We start from the raw sequence: 20,121 nt of genomic DNA on the forward strand, positions 1-20,121 counted from the left end.
CCTCAAGCTGTCCATGCCATTCTACAATCAGGTGACTCAAATACAACACCATATGAAGTGTTTGCTTTTGTTTGTTTTTCCCCATGAGTTATGTATGTATCTGTTTGCTTTGTATTTATGGTAAGTACCATAGGAAAATCACATGCAAAAAGTACAACTGACGATGGGGTTTTTACATTTTACTTTGTACTTTGAAAATGTATTACATTTAGGGGTGTGTGTGTGTGTGTGTGTGTGTGTGTACACTCATATACACACAGCAGGGTGTGAGTGTGGAGGTCAGAGAACAACTTGTGGGAGCCAGTTCTCCCTTCCACCATGTGGGTTCTGGGAATCCAACTCAGGTTGTCAGGCTTGACCACAAGTGCCTTTATTCATTGAGCCATTTTGCCATCTCCTTAAATTTTTTTGTAAAGCCAGAGTTGTGTTATGTAGTATAAGGTGGCCTTGAACTCTGGTGATCCTGACTCAGCCTCTGGGTGCCAAGATTGCAGACATGTACCAGCAAACCTGCTAGTGATGGTGGAGATAGGAAGTCTAGATGCTCCTGTCCTTTGAATGAAAACCTCTGATCCCACTGCAGTTCTAGTTTACAGAAGCATCACAGTTATCGAACTCCCCAGGTCATAATCGATTTGACTGCACTCATAACTTAAGAGACAAATGACATGATGGTCCAGTGGGCACAGGAGCCTACAGCTGACTCTCAAAGTCCACTACATTTAGAGCTCACTCTGCAGGAGGAGGGAGGGAGAGGCCAAAATGAGATTCAGTTGCCTTGTGCTTGCTCTGTATAAATAAAGTGCAGTGTTGAAAAACTGGGCAGTTAAGCCAACTTTATGTGCTGCCTTATCAAAAAATGAAAACACAAATCTGTTCTTGCTTTATATTTTTGTATCCCAATGTGGGTATTCTTCATAAACAAAAAATAATTTCGAGTTTAGAAATGCAAGTATCAGCTGGGCATGGTGGTACATGCCTTTAATCCCAGCACTTAGGAGGCAGAGGCAGGTGGATCTCTGAGTTCAAGGCCAGCCTGGTCTACAAAGTGAGTTCCACGACAGCCAAGGCTGTTACACAGAGAAACCCTGTCTCAGAAAACAAGAAATAAATAAATAAATAGATAAGTAAATATTTCCCCTGTTTGAGCCAGCATATATATGTGTATGTGTGTGTATATATATATGTGTGTGTATATATATATATCTTAAAAGCATGTTTTCAAAGTGAATAGTTATATTATCTAAAAATTGAAAATTGATTTTCTTTTTCATTATTTCATTTATTATTATGATTACTGTTGTTGTTATTGTGTGTGTGCATGTGCCCATGGCATGTGTGTAGAGGTCAGAAGATAAAGCACGTGTTTGCTCTCCTTCCAGCATGTAGGCCTCAGATCCATCTGTCAAGCCTTCTTTTCTCTTTTCCTTCCGTCTCTCTCTTGCTTCCTTCTTCTTTCCTTTTTTTTTTTTTTTTTTGTTTTTTTGTTTTTTTGGTTTGAGACAGGGTCTTACTGAGTAGTCATTACTGGCCTTGAACTCTACAGTATTCTTCCTTAGCCTCCCAAGTGTTGGGATGATAGGGTGTGGTGACCCAAGCTTTTAATCCCAGCACTTGGGAGGCAGAGGCAGGTGGGTCTCAGTGAGTTCGAGGCTTTGCCACTGGACTTCTCTCTCTCTCTCTCTCTCTCTCTCTCTCTCTCTCTCTCTCTCTCTCTCTCTCTCTCGGCATGTATTTTTATTTTATTACACACACACACACACACACACACACACACACACGTCATTAGGTTTCTTAAAGTACATCACCACAACACACTTTTAAACTACTCAGTGAACACAAACAATCTGAGGTGACATATTTCATAAGTGATACCTTGGAGTTTTGTCATGGATACATCATCTTAACATCTTGTTGAAATTTCTTATCTTCACTGAGGTCTTAAAGCAGTATTTTCATATAAACCATTTTAGATGTAGCCATCAAAATGACCAAGGCAAAGCTTAGCTTCAATGCCCCAGTGTTTCCAGGGACATGTTTTCAGCACAATAAAATGCACTATTGGGCCATGACTCTCATGTGCATGCTCACAACCTCTCCATTTTTTGGATCTTCACCACCCAAGGCCATTATGAAAATGACCCTGAAGGAATCCACACAATATAACTGCCCTCTTGATAGACTTTTTATTAGCTTCATATGCTAATACTGCTTTTTCTATCTGAAAAAGTTAGTTAAAAACCTACATTAGTTTTTAATACTCCTGTCAGAATCTAGATTTCACTCAGATATTGCTCATTTTTCTCAGGAGGATAAGGATAATTTTCATCTTTATAACTTAATTTAAATGAATGCCAAAGATACTCTATATTTTAGTCCTCCTCTTTCTCCTTTTGGCAGTAATGGAGATTAATCAAGGGCCTCGTGCCTTAGGTAAGCATTATAATAATGTGCTACAGCCCAGCTGAGCTATCTAACGTTATACGTATAACTATGTACGCTTCTTATTGATTGATTCATTGGCTGTGGCTGGCTTCTGCTGACTTTTGTACTAGGAAGCTTACTTTAGGAGAGGCTTGGGAACTAGCTCAGTGGGTAGAGTGCTTACTGCATACCACGAGGACTTGAGTTTCATCTTTAGCACCCACATAAAGGCCAGCTGTGGTGGGTCAGGAGGGAGTGGAACACGTAGACCCAGGAACTTAGTGGTCATCCAGACTAGCCAAGCTCAGATCTAGACTCTGAGAAGACTCTCAAAAAATAATGTGGAGAGGCAATTGAGAGAACGTCCTATCATCAACCTGTGGCCCGCATATGGCAAGCACAACCCCTCCTCCCCCCACACACAATGATTCAGGGACAAAAACATACTTCTGACAATCCTTGGTGATTTCATTTACTGTACTTCCTTTACTATGTTGGTATTTTCACTTGTATCAGAAAATCCATATATTTAATGACTAGACCACCAATTCACATTTTGAATTTAAAATAAAATTTTAGACTAGGCATGGTGGGACATGCCTGTAATTCTGGCACTTGGAGGAAGAGAACAGGAGGATCAGAAATTCAAGATTTTCTACCTCTGTCTTGCCAGTTTGAGGTTAATCTGCATTACACGAGACCCTCCCTTAAGAAAACAAAAAAATAAATAAACCAATAATATCCTAAAACTGCATAATCAAAAATGCTCAAATATAAGTGGAAAAATTACAAAAATTGGCTTTTACTATTTTTATGCTACTAGACACCATTAGCAAGCAAAATATTATAAACTACAACAAGAACTAACTTTTTAATGAGCAATTAAACATCTAATGATTAATAAGGAGTCAAAGTATATTTTCTAAAAACTTAAATTTGTTTTTATGTGTATGGGTGCTTTGCCTTCCAGTCTGTGTACCACATGTGTGCAATGCCTGCAGAAGCCAGAAGAGGGTGCTAGATCCCCTGGAACTGGAATATAGACACTTGTGAGCGGCCACATTGGTGCTGGGAATTGAACCCATGTCTTCTGCAAAAGTAGCCAGGGTTCTTAGCCAGTGAACCATCTAAATGCAAGCCAAGAGTATATATACTCCAGCCCCCAAAGTCTATTTTTAAAAAATACATTTATTTGGACAAATCTTGAATGAATGTTACATTCTAGTATGTCTCTCCAGAAGCTAGCAATGAAGAGCAGGCCACTGTTGCTTCCACAGAAGCGGTTCCTCCTCTTACTACAATGACTTTGCCACAGAAGACTCCAGAACTCTGGTTATTCATGGTAAATATGAGCGTCTACCCCACAATTTCATTTGGATGGCTAGACATAGAGTGGTTCTATAAGCAAAGACATGATTTTCTCTTCTAAGTCAGTAATGCTTGTGCTCTCTGAGTAAATAACTTGTCACTAAAAAGGAAGCTTGGTTTCAAGGAGGGTGGCTGTGTCTATCCCAGCACCACACTTATTAGTAAACTTCTATCGGCCTTTAGGGGAATTGAACCCTAAGCGGAAAAACAATTCTACAGAGTTAGGAGTGTGTGTGTGTGTGTGTGTGTGTATACACACACACACATATATATACATATGTGTGTATATATATACATAATATGTGTGTGTGTGTGTGTATATATATATATATATATATATATATATATATATATATATCCTAAGAAACAGTAATTTTATTTTCCCAGAGAAGTACTGAACTATAATGTTCATGGCTTCCATTTAGAAAGTGGTATTTTCCTAATTTAATAATAATAACCACAACCATTTCAAAGAACAGAAGAATGTGGAATGACATAGGTTAATTTTAATATTCTAGTAAAAGGAAATGGAAAGATGCCGTGACTTTATGGAAGACAAGGGACCTGAGAAAGTTTTCTTAAGGACAATCAAAAGTGGGCTAGTGCTAGGGAAGTCCCAGGAGCACATGGCCATGTGTGATGGCTTGTGCCTGTCGTCCCAGCTTTCAGCACATAGAGGCAGGAGGACCAGAAGCTCGAGGTCATTCTCAGCTAACATAGTTATTTTCAGATGAGATCAGACTATATGTGAGGCCTTGGCAAAGAAAAACAGCAAGTTCTTTCAAAGCAGAAGGCCAGGACATTAAGAGATCTGTCCTATCAGTCTGTGATCCCATATAAGGCAAAAAGAAATCCTGACAGGGACTTACTTTAATTGTCAACATGAAGAGTATTATCATTTTCTTTTTACTTTTTCTTTAACCTTATTACACAGATAATAATGCAAAAATCAAAGCAGTAAAAAAATGAAAAAGAAACCTTTATTTACTTAATTGGAATAGAAAATAATGAGGAATGAGTTATATAATATCCCAGTAAGCAAAGTTGATAAAAGCAGGCCTAACAAAAATGTATGTGGAAAGGTCAAGCTGTTATTTATTTTATTTATTTATTTATTTATTTATTTATTTATTTATTTATTTGTTTTGGGGGGGGTTCGAGACAGGGTTTCTCTGTGTAGCTTTGCGCCTTTCCTGGGACTCACTTAGTAGCCCAGGCTGGCCTCAAACTCACAGAACTCCGCCTGCCTCTGCCTCCCGAGTGCTGGGATTAAAGGCTTGTGCCACCACCACCCGGCCCAAGTCAAGCTGTTATTTAAGACTTCCAAATATCCTAATTTTTTCTTACATATAAAAAAATCCTAATATTTCTCTTCAGTATGGATACAACAAAATAAAATAAAATCCAACCTTTGTTCCAGGACATATCTTCAAGGTACACCTGTGCATCTACTGGCCCCATACGTCTTAGCTCAGCTTCTGTAGAATACAAAATGAGACAATTTGATGGTGATGAATGCTGATAATGCATGTCCAGTATGGCCATTCAAACCATTCTATGAACTATTTTCAAACTAGCTTAATGCTTTTGACACCAGCACAGAGGCAGAGAGATTTTAGCCCATGTCCATCCTGGTATAGTCCATATGAAGAACAACAGCAAGCCAGAAGAATAGCCCCCATAAGGAACAGAACTGGCCAACACTTTGATCTTGAACTTCTCAGCCTCCAGAACCATGAGACAAGTTCTGCTCAGCTACCCAGTCTATGGTGTTTTGTTATGACAACTCAAGCAGACTAATGGGTATTTTTCAAATCAAATGAGATCAGGCCAGAGGTGCTGTAAAGGACAAAGCTCTACAAAAACACGGGGGACTGTTGGTTATCTGACTGCAAAAGAATAGTAAGAAACTAAAGGGAGGAGTACTTTACTGCTTTAGTGATCCCACAACACAACTGTGTTCTGTGCATCTTTTGCTGTCTCCTGGGCCAAAGAGTTCTACAGATAGAGGGTCTAAGCCATGAATCCATCTATAATGAGAGTATGGTCTGTGTAGTAGGAACATGAAGTCTCACTTAAAACATGTAGACTTTGAGCAAAGAAAGCAACCATAGATGGGCAACCTTCATTTCTGTTTTCAAGGGCATTGTATAACTCCTGTATGTGTGGATTGTTCTTTTAGAAGTTAATGCTTAAAAAGCAGGAACACATTACTAAAATGCAGCAACCTCCCCTAACTCCAGTGAAAATTTCTTTAGCTGTCTCCCTAGTCTCTTGTTCACTTGCTGAGAATATGTCCCTTTGTTCTGTTGTGTGCATGCTTGCAACTTAATTATATTTAATAACCGCCTGCTCAGAATTTATTGGTGAGTTACATAATTTAAAAATGGATGACAAGATTATACAATATTTTGAACCTACTATAGTTTTCTATTAAAGTATGTCAAATATTACACTACATCATATTTACTGGGTACCAACAGTCTATTAAACTTCCTAAAATCCAGACAGACTTTCTGTGGTGGTCCAGACAGCTCTCCCATCTATCTATGCCCACTGATGGTTTACAAATAATTTATAGTATGCTAAGTAGTTCCTAAACAAAACACCTTATTTTCTACATTCTATACAAAGGATACTTGCCTACCTGTTCTGGCTTCTTCTTTCCTCTCTATTCCCTACCCCCATGCCATTAAAAGACCAGGTCTTACTTAGTTCAGGCTACACTTAATGTACTATGTATAGCTCATGCTGGCCTTGAATTCATGGCAGTCTTTCTTCCTCATGAATGTTGGGATTACAGGCAGGAGCCACCATGCCTACTTGACTTCTTTCCTTTTTTTCCCCCTTTGAGACAGGGTCTCTCTACATAGCCCTGGCTATCTTGGAACTCACTATGCAGGTCAGGCTGGCCTTAATCTCATAGAGATCACCTGCCTCTGCCTCCCGAGTGCTGGAATTAAAAGTATATGTCACCACGCCTGGTTCTTTCCAATATATATATATTGTTTAATTCAATTTGAAAGTCTCAGGGACAGAAAAAAATTCTTATATTTTGATCTCTTATTCAGAAGGGTCAACTTTGCTAGAATTAAGAAATTAATATTTGAAGAGTGGGGATAATTCACAGTGGAAAGACCTATTTGGAGAACAAACAGGTATCATTAATTTGCAACCAAGTTACTAGGGTATCTAGTATTTCTCTATTCTGTGCCCCCAACTGAAGCAAAGCAGACTGAGGGAATTAGCTTTCTCAGCCTGACCTATCTTGGATACCCAGAATAGACTAACTGTGTTAAAAGGATAAACATTTATTATAAATACCCATGGTGCCACTGTATTTAAAAATAAATAATAAATGAGAAATACCTTGCGAATGTAACTGCCAAGCAAGTCAGCTTCCTATTGTTCTGCTTTTCTACTGGGAAGCAGCTGCTATTCTGATCCAGTTACTATTTTGTGTGCCATGCTATCATTGTTCCCACATTTCATTGTTTCTCTTCCTCTTTAGCCCTAGGCACAGCGTAACACCTATTCTTGGTTAAAAGAATGAGCATATCCCATCTCATGGTGAAAGGGAAAAGAGAACAGAAAAATGGTTAATTCTTTGCCAAAGATCAAAGTTGAAAGGAATAGATTGGAGTTCTGTGGCTATGGAAACATGGAGATGTTGATTATTCAATACTGTGTGCACAACAATCTGTGAGTGGCTTTAAAAATCAGTATCTGACATAAACGAGTATGAAACATACCAGGAAAACTTTCCTATGCTGTTGAGGGGCAAGGTGTGCTGCCTAGAAGTCTCGGGTGTGCTTATGGTGAGAAATCTATCAAGTGACATGCAGATTTCTGCACCTCTCTGTACATATGCGTTAAACTTCAACAAAAGGTTTTAAAGGCAGTGTGTTTGAGATTCTAGTGGTCCTATTTTTAAAACTAGAAATAAGGTTTTTGTTTGTTTTTTTCTTTTCTTTTTCTTTTTTTTTTAAAAGAAAAGTTATTGTCCTTTGAAAAGACAATAATCTAACAACTTCTGAAAAGGCTGGGGTGATTAACTCAGGGGAAAATTGGATCCCTGGAGAACTGCATAATGAGCAGACCCAGTACAGGAAAAGTAAAAGGTGAATCTAAATGTGGGCAGTGGGGGGTGACCACGGTCCTTTGTTGAGAGGCAGGTGTCCAAGGATAGGGCAACAGCAAATTCCGCCCTACCACCCCAACCCCCACTACAATTATAAGGAAGGAGTACAAACAAATCAGTGTGATTTTCTTTCTTTCTTTTTAAACAATGATCTTTGCTTGTCCACCACTGTGGTTATAATTGAAAATCTTAATTCTTCCCTATCTACTAAAGTCACTTACAGGAGCCATGAAAGCAAAGCAGCTTGGATACTTCTGTAGTAATTAGGGCATGGCATCTTCAAAACAGATACGTTTGTTTTCTTTTGCAGTGGCGCGCGCACACACACACATACACACACACACATACACACACACACACACACACACACACACACACACACACACACAAAATCTTGTTCGTTGCAATGACATTTTAATAGGCAGATCTAGAAATGAAAATCCCACCTCAAAGTTCTCCTGTGGAAACATGACACCACTAACATTGAGAAAAGAAACTGACTTTAAAATCCAAGATTTTAAAATTGAATCTTTTTTCCCTACATAATGGTAATAACTATTTGGAAAAAAAATAAAACATAATAACAAAAACAGGAAACAAACAAAACCTGAAAAGGACAAAGCCACGCACAGCCATTTGTAAAGAGCACATTTCTGGCTTTGGTGTGCTCACGCTATCTTGAGCGCAGTGACTACGCAATCTGATTCTTATTAGAAAATGGGTTCAACTCTTTTGAATATCTAGGAATATTAAGGTCTGTTCACACTCTGGGCCATACTGACAAGCTTAGCCAAATGAGACAAGACAATCCTCAACCCCCCACCTCCCAATTTTACTTTTATGTATCAAAAGCAGGCATTAGAGTTAGAGTGAGGCTCCTAAGGAATATAATGATAAAATCAAATAATTTATGTGCTTCCTTGAAAAAGAATCTTTCAGTCTTTAGAAGTATAGGCCCTTCTGACCTTGCATTCTATTGGGTTTGTCTGACAACAAGAGGTGAAAGAATTCTGGGGCTCCATTGTCTCAGCAGTGGGATCTAAGACAACACTGGCAGGGCTCGTCAGAGAGGTTTATGAGCCTGCAATTCAAAGAGATTAAAAGGAAAATCTACAGCGATTCTTTCCCACTGACGAATAACATTAAATAACTATTAGCAGCTTGGTTCAGTCAAGCTCACCAGAGCTCTCGCTGAGTCATTCACAGCCTTCTAAAGAGGAGAAGTTTCTTCAGCTCCATTTGGGAATCAATAAATATTTCTTACTTCTTTTAAGACAATGGAATTCCAGTCTTTAAGACCTTCTTCCTAATGACAGTCCAATTTCTAAAGCAACCCTTTAATATCCAAATAATTACATTTCTAATCCCACCAAAGTTTCTAACCAAAGCTACAATATTTAAAAAAAAAGAGAGAGAGAAAGAAAGAAAGAAAGAAAGAAAGAAAGAAAGAAAGAAAGAAAGAAAAGGAAAGACCAGTAAGTAAAAGTTTAAAACAGAACAGCAGCAACCGGAAACTCTAGGGAGAGGGCCTCAATGGTCCACTATGGCTGAGGTGTTTAAAAGTCTCACTCGACTGAATGGTGGCCAAGAGATCAAGTGCATCCGCAGGCCTGTCTGTCACACTCACGTGTGGCAATGTCACTTATTCAAAGGGCCATCACACCCCCAGATGCTCTACTGGAGCAATTAGTCTACTACTTTTATTGTTATGTAATGTCAAAGGCATAAACATACTGTTCCAGGTTTAAAGACTTGTGTATGCATATAAATGAGAACCAAACACCAGTGTTGCCCTCTAGCTCAGAATTTTCTATCTTTAGATAAGTAGTTTAATTTTAAGAATCATCTCATTTTAAAAACCATTTCACTACAGAAATTAGATTTCCCACATAGAAAGAGTAATCTGTCCTGGTTATCATATTGCTGTTCTTGGTAAAGTCTCAGATAAGGGGCTGAGAAATGGGCAACATTAAATTTCAAAATTGTTTCCTAAATTATAAAGCCTATAATCTTTTCCCAGATGAAATTAAAGTCACAATTACAATGTTCTCCACCCCGAAGTTAACTGTGGAGTTTTTACAAAGAGGAGGAAAGGTAAGAAATGGACCTGGGCTGGGGTGCACACCTGTGACTTCAGCACTCTGAAGGCTGAAAAGTGGGAAGGGAGGGAGGGAGGGAGGGAGGGAGGGAGGGAGGGAGAGAAAGGATAAGGTGGGTACAAACTTCAATTCCATGTGCTTTACTATAGAATGGATAGAACAGCGACAGACATAGGCCCAGCCTCTTCTTATTCATCTCATCAAAACCCCTCATCTCTGACTATTTAGATGAAAAGACAGTGGCCCATACGCCAGTTGTACAAAACCTGGAAGCCCAATACTCTAAGAATCAGAGAAAATATCTTAGAATCCCTTGTTATCACTAGCTGTGTGACTTTGGTGAAATTAGTTAACCACAAGAGGCTTTGAACCACCCTTGGAAACAGATAATGCTATCACCCTCACAAGGTATTGAAACAATATTTAAAAGGCAATACAACAGTTTCAGGGTGCAAAAATAATAACGATTTTAACTGTTATTATCTCACACTTTTACCACTGAGCTCTGTACCAGAACATAAGAAAATGACCAAAAGCAGTCCACTGTCAGTGAGGAAGCTTCAAGTTTCAGTGTAGGAAGGCAGCAATTCCTGACCTCATCTAGTTTCCTAACAGTTGTCAGTCCCATTTAAACTGATGGATTATTATCAAAACATATGCATATATAAAATATGGGGGTGGGAAAAGTGACAAGGACAAGCCAAGGAATTTCTGCCCCATTTAAATTTCAGATAAACGCTGTCCTGGGGGGAATTATAAAAGTTCTTAAATACAGACAAAAAAAGCTGTATCAACTAAAATGTCATGGCCTGTGGGAGAATCCAGCAGCACAGAATGGAAAGGCATAGTACTGTGGAGGTGATCGGGCCGTGAGCTACAGTGTGAGGAAGTTAACTGTGAAGATGAAATGAATACGTAGGAAAAAGGAACACTATACAAAGAAGAAATGCCACCTGACCTTCCTGATCCATTGGTGGAAAGCCAAGCAAGTCCAGCTCAAGTCTGAGGAAGAAACTAAACAATGAGAAAGACAACTAACTGCTCTGGGTTTTGAACCCACCAACTTCAGCTGAGTCGAGTAATCAAAAAGAATTTGGGAGAGAGGCTAAAGTTGAAAGAAAGTATTCCTAAACCCCCGCCCCCACATCAGTCCTGTTAAATCAGACTCTCCAATGGTGTTCACTCACACCAGAATTACAACTATATTTTTGCCAACAGGCTTTTAATTATTTGTAATTGCTTAATTTTTATTCAAAATTATTAACAAATACTCTTAAAATACTTTACAAGGTAAAAAGTTATTTTCATTCACATGGAAGTAAAATATTCTGAATGACAAATAAGATAAGGTAGGGACCCTCATGGAAAGTTCGTCTATGCTCTCCTATCCCTCTTAAGATGCCAGTCTCAACTGTCTAAATGGATTTTCTGCATCATTTCACATACTTATTTTTTCCCAGAAACAGTCAGCAAAAAAACAAACCTCTTGATGCTTATCTACAGGTTTTTACCTGAAGCAAATTTTTACAGTCAATTTTGAAATTCCTAAAATCAAACTGAACTCCTAATCTGACTAATTTACGTATTTTGTAAGGGTCAGCTTTAGGACATAATTTACACAGTTTTCTACTGGCCCCAAGTTATTAGTACTAGCAGCCCAAACTTATATTATTTATATTTAAGAGCACATTTCTCCCTTTCTTATAATCCATCTTAAACTTAAAGCCCTTTTCAGAAAGAATTCCAATTTTATACTTAAAATTTAATGATCTAATACATTAATATTTGTGGAGTTTAAAGATTCATCCTTCATTAGTACGAGATTTATTTCCTTATCTCCCATTTTCAAATATTTATCCTAATAAAGAAATGAAGTAAGCTGTATAATAATACATCAGAAATGACTTGCTGTATCTAGCAAAGAGTAGCACCTTAGCTGTATCTTCTGCCAAACCTCTCTTAGCCAGGCTGTATAGGCATCTAGGTACAAGTGCATTGGAAGAATGAAGGCATCCCATTACCAAAACAGTTACCCAAACTACCAGAGAACAGGATGGACTTTAATATAAGGTATCAACAGGGATTCCAAACACAATTAACTTATTTTTTAAGCATTACTTCATCTGATCAACTGCATTTGTAAGTTTCTTCCTCTTCAGATAACAGAGAAATAACTCAGGTGTGCCATTCTCTCAAGCCACTGAGACATTGAGATCTGTGCAACAGAACATTACAAAGCTCCAGTGAGATACTTCTGTTGTTTATTTTAATGTGTTTAATATATGAGAAAACTTCCCCACAAGATTTATAAAGAACAATTTATAGCATTGTTCGCATGAACATTTTACACATCTTGAAAGAGTTCTCCAAGTGTGCCTCTGGTTGAAATGCAAAGCCTCATCTTTGATAACTACATGCCTTCCAGGGGAATGCTGCAAGCAGCTTTAGAGGCATCTTTACCAACAGCATGGTAAATATGCCAACTGGAACTAATTGGTTAATTTCACTAGTTACCATCACTTTCAAAATGGTATGATCTCTGGGAACGTAATATTACTCATCTCCTTAGGCTTGTTTTCCTTTGCCTGACCAGCTCTGCCCTAAAATGCCAAGAATACAGACATGGAAAGGAGGAGAAAATATGTTTTATTTAAGGCTATTGCTCTACTATCACATTTTCTTCATTAGAAATAACCCCTTCAGTAGTTTCTTTTGAGAAGTAAAGAAATATGCATGCCAAGGGTCCTTTAAATTAGCTTCTGGATACATCTATGGCTGTGGCAATATTGATGAGAACCTTCTTAAAATAGGGTACCACTCTGAGCTAGGAGATATGGAAAAGCATTCAACATCAGCCAATGAAGAAAGGACAGCTTAAGCTTATGCTGCAAGTCAATGGCAGGTAGGCAATAAACATACTTAACACTGCAAAAAGAAAGTTCTACAATAACCATCACCACATGCAAAGAGTTCTGCACTACCGAATCTATTTCCATGTCCCCAGGGGTGACCCAGAAAAACTGAGTGCTCTGACCTGGTTTTAACAATTCTCCCTCTTACTATCCTATACTGATCAAATTAGTACCCCCAAAAGTTTTCCTTATATCAAATCTAAATCCTGCTAGAGATTTGAGTTCATTTCATTTGTTTTTGAAAAGCTACATATTGATGAATAAAAAGAAATTAATATTAGTATTCAAATCAGGTTTATCATGAGAGTTTTGAAAAACAGCTCTGGAATAAAAGGTTTAAATATAGCAAGTCACATTTAGATACGAGAGCTCTCAACAGCAGGCCAGTGGCCAATTAAAGTTCACATTCAGAACCTCTGATGAAGAACATACTTTATGTTACATATGAGGTATGCAGATGTCATTAAGACCTGTATGTCTACTGCCCTAAAACAGCTAAATTTAGTAATCACCAACCTGAAGAAATGGCAAAGCAAACTGACATATAAATTCAGGGCTATCTATCTGAATTATAATTGTTTTAAATTTTATTGTGATCTTATCAATTACCTACAAAAGTCCCCTATGATACTGCAGGGTACAGATGCTAAGTTATTAAAAGCTTAAAACTGCACAGTCAAGGCTCAAAGGAAATGTGTAATTCTAGAACTTCAGGCTCTATTAACCATTTGCAGTTACAATGTCTTTTAAACCTCCCTTTGTGCAATTCTGCACTCATTTTAAACCCATTTCCTAGTTCTTTCCATTTGAGAGTTTACTCTACTGCATGCTACAGAGAAAGACAGAACTTCAGAATTTTTGCTCTCTTCTTACCCTTTGGAAAGTAGACCTCTAGCTAGTCTCACTCACATAATCTTTATAGCATATAGGCTCCAATGGCAAAAATGCAGACACTAACCACACATGCCCTACACGCTTTGTTTTATTTTATACATATGAAATTATGGATGCCTGGTACCCACAGAGCCCAGAAGAGGACATTGGATCCTCTGGGACTGGAGTTATAGATGGTAATGAGCTGCTACACGGGCACTGGGACTTGAACCCAGATACTCTGGAAGAGCAGCCAGTGCTCTTAACTCCTGAGTCATCTCTCCAGTCCCTGTCCTACACTCCTTAGGATACAGTTTTGTGTGGATTCTTCTTAAGCAAACTGGTATCCCACACTAGTAAAGAATGACAAAAACATGAAGAAACGAATTAGCAAACTCTCATCACCAACAGCACTCTGTGACTTTATGAAGCTGGACCAGCTCACATTCAATGTTACATCATACTTAAATGTATTAGCTTCAATACAGTCATAGAAGCTTATCATGTGAACCCTGTTTATAAGGATGGACCTATGGATAGAATTTGTTCTCAAATGAAGGTGCCTCTACATTCTTTCTATCAGAAATAATTTTATTAAAGAAATACAAATACCAAACAGAAGACCAGATATTTAAGGCACATTTGAAAATCAATGTAACTCACCAGGACCTAATAGTAAAAAACAAAAACAAAATCAGAACGGTGGTCTTTTAAAAAGTAGAAACGACCAGATATGATTAGTAATAAAACTAAACAGTATTACAACAAATGCTAGAACTAGCATGGTGGCACATGCCTGTAATCCCAGCACTCAGGAAACAGTCAGGAGAACTGCTGCAAATCTAAGGCCAGCCTGGGCACATGGTGAGTTTGAGACCAGCCTAGGCTACACAGAAAGACTGTCAAAAAACAGAGATGAGAAAAATCCAATACCACGAGGGTATGACAAACTGAGAAAGAAACACGCATTTTCCGTGGCACAGCTTCCTCCAGTGCTATGGATTTCTACAAATACTGGCTGTGTCCTGTGATGCTACATTTAGAAACAAAGCCTTGTTTCTCAAATCAACTTTTCATAATCTTAGTAGCAGAAGCCTTAGAATTCGTTTGGTGAGGTGGACAGTGTGCCAGTGTGGGCATGGGAGGGGCTCAATAATCAACCAGCGACCATGAGATTCTGTCACCACATCTCAGTGCTGAGCCTGATGCACTATTGGGGAGAAGCAACTGAGCGTTTCCCCCACCGGCTGGAACCGATTATTGCCCCCCCCCCATATTAGCATGTATGGTGCTTATTGAAAGTCCAAATATAAGGCTGAGGGACTCTCCTGTCCCAAGGCCAGTGCTGAAAGACAGCCTATCACTTCGTGTAATCCAGTTCATGTGTGACAAACCTGACCTACATTTTCCTTTCTTTCTCCCAACAGCTTGTCACTGTTGTTAGGAGCTATTTTCAAAAGGCAAAAAGAAATGACCTTTGAAATTATTTAAGCAATGTGCATTCCTAAGGCACCATTGACAGCAGTCTCATAAAGAGTAGCTAATCATGAAACCTACCTTAAAATAAAGGGCACAGCCAGCTGAGTTTCATAGGAGCTAACCTGAGTAACAGCTTCCTGTAGATGATCATAGCTACAGTCTTCCAAATACCACACTTAAAATTGTAATGCATACATAACTAAGTTTAGTAACAAGTAGTTTTAAGCATATAATGCATATTAACCTGGGGTGTAAACTGAACCTTTTAGTAGTTTATAGAAAGCACCTTTCAAGCCTTATAAGAAACTACACCTTAGTAGTTTTGTTAATTTCTCAACAGATACACAATAATGACTACTAAGAATAGGACAGAATTAAAAACAATGATGGGCTGAGGAGTAACGGTGGCAATAACTTGATGCAAATGCTGGGAAATGTTCCCCAGGTGTGGCCTGCACACTGTGCTTCAAAGGACTGCCCATGGCTCTGTCTCCTCACCACAAGTACCTACCATGCCGCTGCAGGTCATACATTTTTTTGGTTTCTTCATTCCCTAGAATTTTCCATGCCTGATCAATTTCAATGAACTTCTGTATACGTTCATCCATGGTTCCTGCTGGTACATCTGTACTTTGTTTATCTGGATGATACTGCCAATCAAAAATAAGGGCAGTGAATAGAGTTGAGTGGGGTAGGTTTGAAAAACAAACAAACAAAACAAAACAAACCAATCATCAACCCGAACCTCAGTTCAGAAGGTACGAGAAGATGGAAACTAAGGTGCCAGAGCAATGGGAGAGCAGTGCTGGCCACAGGAGACAACTGCCAGGTTAATTAGACCGCTGCAGTAGCTGCAGAGCCACCAGTGACAACGTGCAAAGATAGCATTTTCTGGATAATTTGCTCATGGAATCACTGGTCTCATGGACAATTTACCTACAGAGGGTGACGAACACAAATAGAAAGCAGTACGTGCAGAGCAGCAGGACCTGAGAAAGGAGGAGCACAAACCACATGGATGAAGGTTTCCTTATATAATGGATTTCAACGTGGATAAAATTTCAAAATGCACAGAGATGGTTTTATTATGAAATTATACAGCTGTAACTTAAAACACATCCAACTATAAAAACACAAGACTTTTCATATTCTTCTCGGCCCTAAAGTTTTCATAGTTTCTAGGCCTCATTTGTAAGGAACTCAATAAAACATTTTAATATAAATTCATTAAGTATCTTTCTCATATGAGCTTTTTAACTCTAAGAAATTTTTAGTAATGTTTTTAATATCTATACTACTTGGCCAAAACCAGGAAGTTCTGCCCAACTCATAACTGGGAAATGTTAACTGTACTGTGGGTTGCTGGGAACCTCACTTAGCCTACCTCTTCCATCCTTCTCTTTAGTCCTCTTGTCTCTCTGATGTCTAACAAGTCTCTCAACACACAAATGAAGAGAGATTAATTGAGGACATTTCACTTAGAATGATATGTGAGCGACAATGAAGATGCTCAGCTGGGTACCTTTTTCACTCCCAAGTCAATGTGAAGCCGTGTGATAGCACATCTATAGTCTCTCAACCAGTGAGTACTAGTTACCAAACATACTACAGAACACAGTTACATGTCAAAGGCAAACCCAGCAACTGTCTTGTTTTCTTTTTCAAGTCATTTCAGTAAAACAGGCAAATAGCCATGCCTATATTCCATGATACATGGATATGGACAGCTCACCAAGTAATGGCACTAGCAGATTCTTCCACTGACTTCCTTACTAACACCAAAAGAGTACAAGATCTTACAAGTACCCTCACTTTTCATTCAAGTTGCTAGACTCAAATTTGCATAGCAAATCATGGTAACATGAAGCTAGATAGCTTTAAATCCCACTGAATTCAGGAGGTATGTAAATTTAATATTTTTAAACTGTGGGCTTTAACAATGGATGCATTGTCATGGTAACTTGCCCCACACTGCTGCTGATCCTATCAGTAGAGACAAAGGGATTCTGCTACTTGGTTAAACAAAAGAACTAGTAAACATCATACTAAAGTTTCTGCTTTAGCAAACTTTTCTCCTTATGTCAAATTCATCAGTTATTAGCAGTTAGATACCTAAACTAACTGCTATAATAACTGAGAAACAGAAAGGAAGTCTTATTGGCAATGGTGGTACATGCCTTTAATCCTAGCACTTGGCAGGCAAAGGCAGGTGGATTTTTGTGAGTTCCAGGGCAACCTGGTCTACAGAGTGAGTTCCAGGACAGCCAAGGCTACACAGAGAAACCCTGTCTTGAGAAACAAACAAACAAACAAACAAAAACTACAACAACAAAAAGGAAGTCTTTACTACTTCACCTTCTACTTCCAGGGCTTGCTAATGTTGCTCATAAACATTATTCCCATATCCAAAGTTTGTGATAGTCAAGGCAAATTCCAAAGCCAAGATGCATTAAAGCTCTCTAGCTAATGCATTCCTTTAACAATGTGCACAACAAAATTCACTATAATCAAAGTCACTGTGTGTAACATCCATAAGACAAATTTCAAAGCCAGGCATGATGGCTCCAACTTTCAATTTCAGTTCTCAGAGAAGCTCAAGTAGATGGATTGTCACAAGTTAGAGGTCAGCTTGGGCTACATAGTGAATTCGAGGCCTCCTAGAGATCCATGATGAATTCAAGACTAGACTGGACTACATAGTAAGACCCCACTTTAAAAACCAAGAAGAAAATTTTAAAAATTTACATGTTATAAGTATTAAATAATGTCCTAGAACTATCATTCAAAGCTTTTAGAGGAAGGGCAGTGCAGATTAAAAGCTAGGTAACTTCTAACAGACCACTGGAGAAAATCTACTTGATAGACCTGTTCATGTACCAATCTCATGAAGAAAATTCTACAAAACTAGGAACTAGTTTTAGCTGCTCCAAACTGAAAGGTACTATTAACTTTTATTATGAGTTCTACAATAGTCAAAATGTGCTCCATGGGGTTGGGGATTTAGCTCAATGATAGAGCGCTTGCCTAGCAAGCGCAAGGCCCTGGGTTCGGTCCTCAGCTCTGGGGAAAAAAAATGTGCTCTAATCTTCCTCTAACTTGGTATTTTCCTGATTATTACTGAAATAAGTAGCTTCCCTTCTGAGGTTTGTACTACTAGAATTCAACACGATTCTACAGCAAGTCAGTTAATGGATAAATTCCATTAAAAATGACAATAAGCCCAAGAACTGGCAGATAGGACTCCAGGCAGTTAAGCTTCTACACAGCAAAGAAGACGATCACCTAAATAAAAAGACAGCCTGCAAATGCAAAATACCAACTCTAATCACATAGCTTATTACAACCTAGACTACAGAAAGAACCATAAAAAGTAAACAAAAATCCAACAAATGGGATTCCAGATTAATAGACAGTTCTCAAAAGAAGAGAATACAAATGGCCAATAGCTATTCTCCAGAGTGTTCACATCATTAGCCATCTGTAAACAAAAAACAAATTCTGCCTCACCCCAGTCAGATTGACGATCAACACAAAAATGAGTAACAACAAGTGCTGGTGATGATGTGGAGAAAGAAGAACGCTTATTCACAGCTGGTGAAAACTGAGGCAGCCACTGGTGAAGTCAGAGAAGAGGTGCCTCCAAAACCTAAAAGTTCCAGCTATCATATGACCCAGTTGTACATCTCAGGTATATATCCAAGCCTGACAAACTAAGTTCAACCCCCAGGACTCATATGGTAGATGGAGAGAACAGCAGAATGGGTGGCATGAGCATGTGTGTGCATGCACACACATGAATACACACAAATAATAAAAGTGTAATAAAAAGAAAATATGGGAATTATAGAAAGAAGGAAAATATGTCACTGGGGTGCTGAAAACCTCACTTTTTTGACATCAATTCCAGAACAAAACACAAAGTCTAAAAAAGGAATATTATTGCCTGTGATAGGCTGTAATGGCAACCAAATATATCCAATTAAATCCTTAGCTCCTGTAATTATTACTTAATATGTTCATGGATGGAAGATCCATGTCCACTTTTCCTATACTGGTACATTATAGTAACTGAGACTGTAGTCTTGGACTCATACTGTGATACAAAGAGATCAGTGGAACAGAATAAAGAGTCTAGAAATAGACCACAAATATGGTCGACTGCTCTGCAAAGGTGCAGCAATACATCCAGGAAAGGCAAGTATTTCCATCAGTTTTCTGTTACTATAACAAACCCCTGAGATAAAGCAGTTTATATGGAGGCAAGGTTTGTTTTGGCTCACTATTTTGGAGATTGCAGTCCATGGTCAGCTTTGGGCCTGTAGTAGCAGATTATATGATGGTCTGAGCATGTGGCAAGTGAGGTTTCTTTATCTCTTGGTGGCCAAAAGGCAATGGGCAAGAGTTCCAATATTTCTTTCAAGAACATGCACCAAAGACCTAACTTTTTTCCATTAAGTCCCACCTCCTGCAGGTTCTACCATTACCCAAGAGCACAAACTGGGGACCTAGGCATCAACATATGGGCCTCCAAGGAACATTCAAAATCCAAACTATAGCTGTTTTTATATATTGAATGGTTTTTAAAATGAGTAGATATCCACAGGGAAAACATAGCTTCAATCACTATCTTGTTCTTAACACAAAAAGTAATTCAGGTTGAATCAAAGACATAAACATAAAACACAGAGCCAGCTGGGCATGGTGGCAATGCCCCCGTGATTCCAGTCTATGGCAGGCAAAGGGCAGAGAATCACAAGCTGCAGGCTGGCACAGACTTCACAGGGAGATCCTCTAGCAGAAAACCAAGGGCTGGGGATGCAGTTCA

At 38.6% G+C, this 20,121-nt stretch overlaps 1 protein-coding gene across 1 annotated transcript in view; it reads right to left on the reverse strand.

Annotated features, from left to right (window-relative positions):
• The window catches only part of Dnajc24 (DnaJ heat shock protein family (Hsp40) member C24), a 63,679-nt gene that overhangs the window by 5,264 nt on the left and 38,294 nt on the right, over positions 1-20,121 (reverse strand). Inside the window, exons 3-4 of the mRNA XM_059261060.1 lie at positions 15,808-15,946; positions 5,202-5,270 (exon numbers count right to left, since the gene is read on the reverse strand). Coding sequence (XP_059117043.1) covers positions 5,202-5,270; positions 15,808-15,946 — 208 coding nt within the window. The remainder of the gene's footprint in view (positions 1-5,201; positions 5,271-15,807; positions 15,947-20,121) is intronic.

Source organism: Peromyscus eremicus, chromosome 4, assembly GCF_949786415.1.
Source record: "Peromyscus eremicus chromosome 4, PerEre_H2_v1, whole genome shotgun sequence".
Lineage (NCBI taxonomy): Eukaryota > Metazoa > Chordata > Mammalia > Rodentia > Cricetidae > Peromyscus > Peromyscus eremicus.